This window comes from Nanorana parkeri, unplaced genomic scaffold (assembly GCF_000935625.1).
Source record: "Nanorana parkeri isolate BGI_ZX_2015 unplaced genomic scaffold, ASM93562v1 scaffold24, whole genome shotgun sequence".
NCBI lineage: Eukaryota > Metazoa > Chordata > Amphibia > Anura > Dicroglossidae > Nanorana > Nanorana parkeri.
This window is the reverse complement of record NW_017306292.1, coordinates 192,716-202,823: the sequence shown is the minus strand read 5'-3', so window position 1 is coordinate 202,823 and position 10,108 is coordinate 192,716. Positions and strand designations below refer to the sequence as shown.

The 10,108-nt window shown below is 48.1% G+C and overlaps 1 protein-coding gene across 4 annotated transcripts in view; it reads right to left on the bottom strand.

Annotated features, from left to right (window-relative positions):
- UBE2K (ubiquitin conjugating enzyme E2 K) overlaps positions 1-953 on the bottom strand; it is a 28,400-nt gene extending 27,447 nt beyond the window's left edge. For all 4 annotated transcript variants that reach the window (XM_018564497.1, XM_018564505.1, XM_018564521.1 and 1 more), the window contains exon 1: positions 647-953. In XM_018564497.1, the coding sequence (XP_018419999.1) occupies positions 647-709 (63 nt within the window). In that variant the 5' untranslated portion in view covers positions 710-953. The remainder of the gene's footprint in view (positions 1-646) is intronic.
- Positions 954-10,108: the final 9,155 nt, after the last annotated feature.

The following is a 10,108-nucleotide window of genomic DNA, read 5'->3' as shown; positions in this document are numbered from 1 at the left end:
GGCTCAGTACTGTCTGGGTGATATTGCCACAACATTGGACTTGAGACAAGGTTTTACTGATATACTTACGCACACACTTGGTATTTGTGAATTTGTATAAATGTCAGTAATATAGGATTTAGAAATAGCAATTGCCATGGCGACTGGCTGCAGTTTGCTGGCTCCTAACTTTTCCAGCTGGCTAATAGATCTCTGCGAGGTTTGTCCAGGCCTGCAGAAGCGAGAAGGTGCGCCATGGTCTTGACGTCGGTTCAGAATGGCGCTGTACCTGAAACAGACACGTTGATTGGGAGTGCAGTGAGTGCCATAGGAATATACAGGTTATAATAACCAGGAGAGCAGCAATCCAGTCACCATCCCTCCACTGACAACCTACAGCAATACAAGGCTGATCAGACTCATTCTAATGACACATTGATACACGAGGCCCTGACACCCACATATGACAAGCTGATCAGACAGAACTCTAAACACTTCCCTGGATTGCACAACTTGTCTTATGACACATAAAAGAATGTGCAATGCCGAATGAGGGCTGCACCGGTCCGTGCTGAGCACCCGGGGCCCCCCATCCTGGCAATGAGGGACAATGGACCGGCTGTATATAATGGCATGATGAATGGGGCAGGGATGGCACCCCTCTCACCTCCTCGCTCTTCAGCACCTCTTTGAACTCCCTCTTGATTCTCTGTGCGGCGATGTTGGCCATGTCTGCTCCGCTCTCCCCGGCCTGTCGGTGGACGTGGCGCTGGCCTGGCTGCAATGACGCTTAGCTGCTCTCTCCCGGGCCCGGATTCCTTAGCCTCCCCCGCCCCGGTGAACGAGCCCCCGACACAACACTCAACGGCAAAATGGTGGCAAGGAGCATGCGCAGTGCGCTCCACGGGCGGCAGCGGGAAGAACTTCCTGACAGGGCCCCGGGTAACGTCATCTGACACCGCCTGCACTCCGGGCCTCAGTGCGCATGCGCGGCCTCTGCTTCTGCGGGATTTACCTGCAAAGAGAAAATACAAGCGGTGGCTATGTTGGCTGATGCTTGATGTATTATGCAGGCTAATAAACGGTTCTTATTTGCCCTAAGATAGTTTACAACAGTCTAAATTGCTTTCACTTAAGGCAAGATTATTTTGGTATTGGAAAGAGCATAAAAACTTGTTCACACCATAAGTGGTGACTGGCGTATTTCACCAACAAAAGAATGGCAATCATCACTAGGACACATAGGAAACAATTGTCTTTTATGTGCCCTGTTCACAATACAGTGCAGGTGTCGTGTGCAGTGCGCTGTAAAAAAAAAAGGCAGACGCACTGGACCCTGGGGGCCTGAGGTCAGATTCACACCTGGGCGATCTGCCGTGAGGTCACGGAGTCGCCCATCACCGCCAATCACGCTGGCGGTGCCATTATTCTCTAACGGCAGCCCAGTCGTACCGGGCGGGCAGCCGCGCATTGTCGAAAAAAAGGTACATGTACCTTTTTTCCGCAAATGCCGTGTGGATGTAGCCCCATTGAAATCAACGGGGCCGCGCGTCAAACACTATGTGCAATTGTGCATGATCGTGTGGTCCCGGGTCTCCCAGGTCTGCAACGGCCCTGAATAGAACCTACAGTTTGTAAACAGTGCCTTGTGTTGCAACAGTGCAAGGAACTGCAGCTCACTGCTACCTTTCAGCAAGACATTAGGCACATGGTAAAATGCAGTGCTTTACTGGGAGGCTGGTGTGAACAAGCCCTAAGGGCCTGTTCACATGAGATCAGGTCCTGATCAGCAGACGTGGAGCTGCTGATGCATTGCGTTTTTGGCCGCGTTTTTGATGCGTTCCAGCAAAAAACTGGAGTGGGGCTGTTAGCTGCAGCGCAGTGCGTTTTTGACGCGTTTGCGTATCCTGACCGTTTCCGGACCTGACAAAATGTAAGCTGAACGGACTGCGCACGTGAGAACTGTAGCCCATAAAACACATAGGGATGCATTTTGAGTGCAGCAGCGTACGGAGCCGGTCAGCACACAAAACGGACGTCGTGTGAACAGGCCCTTAAGGCTAAGATTAGATTTTTTCTTTTTTATGCAGTCAGGGGCTACAAATAATGCAATTGCCATATCTGTAGGCTATTTGCACCACAACCCCCCCCCCCCAAAAAAAGCCTGCTATTCAAAAGCGCTCATAGCTAGCATTGCCCCACCTTCTTGTTGGGGTGCTTCAGGGCTTGTTCACACCAAAATCTGAAGGAAATTGCAAGTCAACGTAGGGTCCAATGACTTGCAATTATACCTTCCAATCCATTGCATTGTGACATGTTTTTCAATGGAGGTTAACGGAAGGGCACCGAAAAATGAATGGGTGAATAGAGCTAGTTCACACTGGATCTGTTGCGTTATGTTGCACTTTCAGCGTAACGGAACAAAGCGGTGTGAACTAGCCACGTTCACACCCATTCATTTTTCAGTGCTCTTCTGTTAGCATCCCTTGAAAAATGGATCGCAATGGAGCCATTGTAAATGGGCCCTAAGTAGGGATGCACCGAAAATGGTACTATGGGCAAAATGCCGATAGTACCAAAACGGCTGAAAATGTGGCATCGGTCTGTGTCCCCTCCAATCCCCGCAGGGGATACAGACCAGCACCCAGCTGGGAGGATAAAGCTGTCGGGAGGGCGGTGCGGGGAGGAGAGAGCTGCCAGCTGTTACAGGAGGCCGAGCTCTCTTCCCACACCGCCCCACTCTGCCGTGGCAGGTGAGTTAGGAGAGCGGAGCACAAACACTCAGAACTGATAGCTGAGTGTTTGTAAATTACTGAGGACATAGTATGCTTACTGTGTCCACAGTTATGAATGAACAGGAAGTGTTCTACATCACTTTCTTTTCACTCATGATTGTTAACATAGTAACTGATACTATTTCCTCAAGTTATGAATGGCAATCTCTTTTTCTATTTCAAAAGGGAAATTGGGGGGGGGGGGGGTTAGTTTACCTTTAAAGCTCAACTGAACTCCTTAGTCCAGGGGTGGCCATAAGGTCGATCGCGATCTACCAGTCGATCGCGTAGTGATCAGTGGTAGATCGCGATGGCCTCTCCTCCCGCCCGTGGTGCTCCCCGCTGCCCTCCCCCATCTGTATGAAGCGGGGGATCCGAGAAGTGAAAGAAGAGCTGTAGCCCGCGGCGGAGGACGGAGCCGCTGTCACAGAACTAAGGCCGAGCGGTAAGGAGAGAGAGAGAAACGCTCGGCCTCTCTCTCCCCTTCACCGCTCTGCCTCTCTCTCCCCTCACCGCTCACCCTTAGTTCTGTGACAGCGGTTCCGCCCCCCGCGGCTGCAGTGCTTCTTTCACTTCTCCTTGGATACCCCGCTGCCTCTGCCCGGAGAGCAGCACGGATCCAGAGGAGAAGCTAAGCCCCCCTGTGCGTGGCCGAGCGGCAGAGGATCGGTACATATCAGTGATATGTATCGATCCTCTGTGCAGGACAAACACTGGCGCGATCAGCTGATCACTCCAGTGTTTGTAAATAACTGGGGACACATAGTACTATGTGTCCCCAGTTATAAATGAACTGGATATGATTTACATCACTTCCTGTTTATTCATGAGTTTCTCAATGGGGAGAAGCACTCACTACAGCGGCTCCTCCCCATTCAGAAACTAGCGATAGTAAATATTTTCATGAGCACCGCAGGAGGACAGGACACCGGGGCCTCTAGGACGCACTGGAATGTAAGCCGGCCGACTCCCTGCGTTCAGGGGCGGGAGAGGGTGTGGGGTTGTATTGAAGTCACTGCAGCCATGCCCCCCGCCCATAGTGCGATCGCCCGCACCCAGAACGCAGGCACATTAGTGCCTGCATTGCGGTCCAGTGAGATCTGCAACAATAGTGCTTGCAGCATTTTTCCGGATCGCACTGGACTGGAACGCAGGCACTAATGTGTCTGGGTTCCGGGTGCAGGCGATCGCACTGTGGGCGAGGGGCATGGCTGCGGTGCCATTGACTTCAATGCACCGCCACGCCCCCTCCCGCCCCTGAATGCAGGTGTTTTTTCGTTGGTAGATCTCATAATTTAAAAAGTAGATCTCCAGACGAAAATATGTGGGCGCCCCTGCTTTAGTCCATAGGCATAGTCCAACACTGGCAAAAATAATGTTTTTAAAACATGTATTTATTACATTGAAGCATGCAGGGCATTGCAACCGCTCTTAAGCCCATGACACACTGCATGCGAAGCCGTGCAGAGCAAACCAAAGCTGTGAGGCATGGACATTCGGATGGTGTGTGAGCTAAGTGCGGCCAGATGAAAGACTGCATCTTCAGCCACTCGGCTTGTGTGTAACAACCGAATAGACTTTGCATCCTGACGCACGGGTTGATACGCACAAGGCGATTGGCTGAAGATGACGTTTTTCATCTGGGCACGCTCAGCTATGCGATCTCTCGCAAGCTGACGTGCCGGAGTGAAAATGACATGACACACTGCACGCAAAGGTCTGCGCACCACCACTCTGTACTGCTTAGCATGCAGTGTGTCACAGCCTTTAGTGCAGCGCAGGTGCAATGCAGAGGTGTGCCCGCGCCCCTGCTGCACCCCCGGTTGTTACGCCACTGGCTCTGGGTCAGGTATTGTTTACATCCCAGCCCCTGGATCATGCAAAGGTACAGATCTTCTGTTATGGGACTGGAGGAAGTAACCAGTGGACTAGAAAGGAAGTGAGATCTGTGAGTCCCTCTGGCACAGAGGCAAATGGCACTTGTAGTCTTTCCATTCACAGATCCCTTTGAATGGACGATGCAGCTGTGCAGGTGGACCCTTGCACAGCTGGGCTAAATTTAAAAAATCAACAAGATGCTTCATGAAGAAGCTCTCCGCAATTCAGGTATGTGTGTGTGTGTGGGGCGGAGGCAGTTTAAGGGTCCAATCACACCTAGGCGTATTGTCGTAGCTGATTCAGCGTGACAAAGCGCTCCACCCAAGAATCCCATTCATTTCTTTGGCCCCCGTTCTCACCTGTGTGTTTTGTCGCAAGTAGAAATACGCCTGTCACTTGAAATAGTATACGAGCTACTTGTCCCATAGACTCAATTAAAAAAAAACGCTTCAAAAATGTGCATTGCGTTTTTCTTGCACGTTTCTGCACACGTTTTGCCCATTCACATGTATGTGCACAATTCTGCTCACAAAAACACTTTTAAAAAAGAGGCGCCTAAAACGCATGTAATAAGTGTTGCCTCGGTGTGAATCGAGCCCTGGTTGGGTGATGCAACTATGTTTCATGTTACACCCTAAATACATTACTTTTACTACCACCACCACATAATAAAATTTGGACAATGTTGCCCAGGACAACCACACTCACCCATATACCACAACATCAGGGTCTGTGGGCTCAATTCACAAAGATGTGCACAATTCTAAAGGTCTGTTCACACCAGCTGTGTTGAACTGTTCTGGGCAGTATTGTGACGGCTCTTACAACCACAAGCATAAAAGTCACATAAAGGGAGTTAGTGTTCCTCAGGGAGATATGTGTACTTTTTATTTACATATAGTACTTACTAAGGTTGCCATCAGGTCAGTGGAAAACCTCTGTGGCAACAGAGATTACCTCTTGGAAAGAAGGTACTGTAAACTTAGGGGTTCATTTATAACAGTTTCATCCACCTATGCTGTTCACATGGCATTAGAACCCCTAGATTGCTAACCAGTATAGGAAATTCCTCTTAAGCTGGCCATACACCTATAGATTTTCTGCAGATTTGCTATGGTCAGATGGAAAAAGTGCAACAGATTCCTCCATCTACACTTAACTGTGCGGATGGAGGAATCTCCCACTGGGCCAAACTTCAGTAGTCAGCCCCCGCTGGCTCTCCAAATACCTGAACAATGCTTGCATCCAATCAGGTTGTTCAGGTATTTTGAGACCCACTGGGGCCGACTAGCAAGATACTGAAGCTTGGCCGAGTGGGAGATTCCTCCATCCACACAGTTTAGCGTAGATGGAGGAATCTGTTGCACTTTTTCGAACGAAAACAATTTTAGGATTCCTCCATCAACACTAAACAGTGTGCCTGGACGAATAGCCTGCTGAGCTATTGTATCCTGATAGCAGCAAGTGTGCCACTGTCAGAATACCTGAAAAGTCATCCGGCTCCTTCAGTTTTCTGATCAATGGATGTTGGATGGAAGGGTGCAGACAGGGCCATCCATGGAGCGAATTTCAGCCAGTTCATCAAGAACCAAACAAAATTTGTATAGTTTATGCAGGGGCGTGCCGAGGCCGGGTGTCACTCGGAGCCGAGACCGGGTGACACCCCGCCGTAACGTCATCGCACATGCACGTGACGTCGACACACGCATGTGCGATTACGTTATCATGCTACGCTGAAGGACCTGAAGGAGAATGAAAACGACGATTTCGCTACACATGTCAGGTATCTCCGCGTGCGCCAGAGTGAGAGCAATAATTCTAGGGCCAATATTTAAGGCTAACTCTGATGACCAGGCTTTTATACTATTTTATATATAGTTGTATTTTTTTGTCCAATGTTGTTGTGTTATTTTAAATAAAAGCTTGGTTATTTGATTATATCGGCTTGGAGTTTTTAATATAGATTATTTATAAATCCATGAAACTAATTAAAATGTGTAACGTGCCTCCCGCCCGCAGTGTGATCGCACACACTGGAACTTGCAGCACCACAATGTCATGTGTTCCAGTGCGGTGCACTTGCAAAAATTTGAGCATGCAGTTTAATTTTGAAGTAAACTTTATGTTTGTAACACTAAAAGATGGCATTTTGTTTTCATCAGATTAATCGAAAAAATAATCATCCAACTAATCAAATATGAAAAGAATCGTTATTTGCAGCCCTAAACTGGACTGCTATTTGTCAAATGTGTCACCGTTAATGACTGCTTAGCACAGACAGGAGAGTTTAATCTGACAGTCTTATCGACATTTGGGGAAATGAGGGTGGCATTGTGTTTAGCCTCACTGCCCCATTCTGGGTTCATCAGGACTCACTTTTTTTCAACAATTCCCTTTTTTGGCTTAATACACCATGCATGTCCAATTTACTCCCTCAGCTCTTCTGGTTTCTGCACCTCTGTCATACACATGGGTGCACCTCCCTCTCCAATGATGTCAACATCCCATAATGCCTTGTGCTCCCTGTGGAGTCCAAGCTGTAAGTGCTGGGGCGCTGTAAATCAGCACATCAGCTTGGAATCGTCAGGAAGTCTGCATTTTAGGGTTACAACACCGCTTCTCCTTAAGGAGATGCTCAAGGATCATTGTCACTTTAGGACCGGAAGTCCAGGAAGTGGCAGGATCACCAGGTTGGAAAAAAAACCCAACAAAAAAAGAAGACTGAAAGAGTGACAACACTGCGATGAGTTAAGGGTAGGGTTCGGATGACTTGTCAAATGTGCAAGTATTATGACTTGGCAGAAGTGACATTTTATGGGGTTGATCCACTAAAGGGGAAAAGGCTGCTCACTTTGCCTTAGCTTAGTGAATATGGTGAAAATTCACTTTGCAAAGAATACCCAATCATGTGTAAGGAAAATAAAATTAAAAAAGAAGTGTTTTTGCTTGTACATGATTGGATGATGGAAGTCAGCAGAGCTTCACCACATTCACTAAACTAAGGGAAGACCCCCTTGTTGGGTGAACAGGTTATTGAATGCCACCCCAATGCACCTTCCATCGGGCGTGTGCTGCAGTACGGTACTGCAATACCTTGTGTTGCGGTGAGAAAAAGCAGCGTACGGTACTGTGGTACCTGTGTTTCAATGCACTGCAACACATACCCGGCAGGATGTGCAATGGGGTGCTATTAAAATGAATGGTAATGCAATGCACCAGTGGACCTAGCCTGTGGTGCATTGTGCTGTGCAATAGCCTGTGATAAACACATGGGTTCCGTGCCCTTAGTGCAAACGAATGGTGTGAACCAACCCTGAACGTCTGTATTCACCTGGCATTAGAGGTGCGTTCCAATAGATTTGGGAGCAGACACCTTTAGAGCATGCGATTAGATGTGTGAGTCCTTGTTTGTTGCATTTTCCAGTTCCAGTACAGGATAAAGAAGAACGCCAGGCAAACTTTTTCTTAACCTTTGCATTGGGCGTACCCCTGCACTGCAAGGGTTAAGTGCTCGTTTTTGTCTAAGTGCAAAAATAACAAAGAAATACTCACCTGAACCTTGGAGCTGTCCAGCTGTCACTCCAGCCACTCTCCTCCTACACTGCAATGTTGGTATACCCCTCAGTGTCCTCGGGTCCTATACACAGTGTATTGGACATGATGACTCACAGGACCTTAGACCCCTGCAGCGGAGGGGGAGAGAGGCTCCAGGGACCCGTCTCACAGCAAGCCGGCTTCAATGATCGGGTGAGAATAACTTTGTTATTTTTTTCACCTAGACAAAAATGAGCAGTTAACCCTTGCAGTGTGGGGGATCCAATTGTAAGGGTTAAGAAAACTTTTGCCCAGAGTTCTGCTTTAAATACATGGGTTTGAGAACCTCTTGTTTTTACCTTCCTACGCCATGCTACAAGATGCATGTGACAAGTCATGAAAGCTGAAGTTTTGTTGTGCTGACCTGAGTTTATTCACTGCAGGCCCATTTCCAGTTTCCAATTCCAATTCCATGCACTGCCACCTGAAGATGAAGGAGAATGTCTTATTTTCTATAGGATCCATTCCTGCTACCGTGCTGCAATGGGAAAGTGCTTCATGACCCTGTTCATGTCACATGTATGGGATCCTTCAAAGTAGCCAAAGATATCCACTATCTTGTGAAAACACATGACAATGTGCATCGCATTATGCGTGTTTTTGTGAAGCGGCCATTAATGACTCTTCATTAATGACTCTACTGCTCATACAGTGAAGACAATACATCTACAATTATACTCTGCTAACATGAATGGATTAAATGATCTGTATGTAGCCCTGTACTAGGGATCATTTAACCCATTCATTTTAGCAGCGGATAATTGTAAATGTATTGTTGCAGGCACTCTATATGTACATGTACTATATAGGACATATAGCATGCACTGCAACAATACATTTACAATTATCCTCTGCTAATATGAATGGGTTAAATGATCCGTAGTACATGATATGTAGCCCGGTACTACGGATCATTTAACCCATTCATGTTAGCAGTGCAGAATTGTACTGGACGGCACAAATGTCCCATACATTGCAGCAATAGATTAAAGGTGCCCATACACTGCTCGACTCTCGTGCGAGAATCGCAGGAAATCCCGCGATCGTACGAGAATCGAGCAGTGTGAACGGAGACGTGCGACCGTTTCTACTGTACGGTCGCACGTCTTCCGTCGAACCAGCATGTTCGAAAACCAGCCGGGAATCGTACGATTCTCGGCTGGTTAGAACGGTGCTCGGAAGACAAATGCCGAACGGGCCGGTGTGCGCACGCGCACACTGCCCGTTCAGCATTGCGGTCATCGGAAGCTGGCCAGGGGCGTGTCTGAGCGGACGTCTAAAGACGCCCGGTCAGATCTAGAGAGCTCGGGCCGGCCGTTTTTTTACTACGGCCGGCCCGGAGGAGGTTAAGAAAAAGTATCGGTAATTGGTATCGGCAAGTACATGAGGGGAAGTACTTGTACTTGGGCCTGAAAAAGTGGCATCGGGACATCCCTAATAAATACTATGTAATAATAATAATCATAAACACCAGACATCCCAACTCTCCCTGACGCTCCGGGAGTCTCCCGCTATATGATAGCGCCTCCCGGCCGCCCGGGAGATAAACATTTTCTCACGGAAAGGTTTACTCTGCTCGATCAGAGTAAACCTTTCCCTGCGATCTGTTTTTTTTTTCCTGACATCGGAGCCGCCGGCTGGCCGCCATCAGTCAGAAAAAAAAAACCAGCATAGGAATGCATTGCTAGATTGCTATTGGCTATTTCACTTTGCAATAGCCAATAAGCTATTGCACCCGCCCACTGTTGCTGTCAATCTGCAGAGGGGGACCTGAAGTTCTCCATCAGGTCCTCTTCTAGTGATTGACAGCAGCAGAGGGCGGGTGCAATAGCTAGTTTGCTATTGGTTATTGCAAAGTGAAATAGCCAATAGCAATCTAGCAA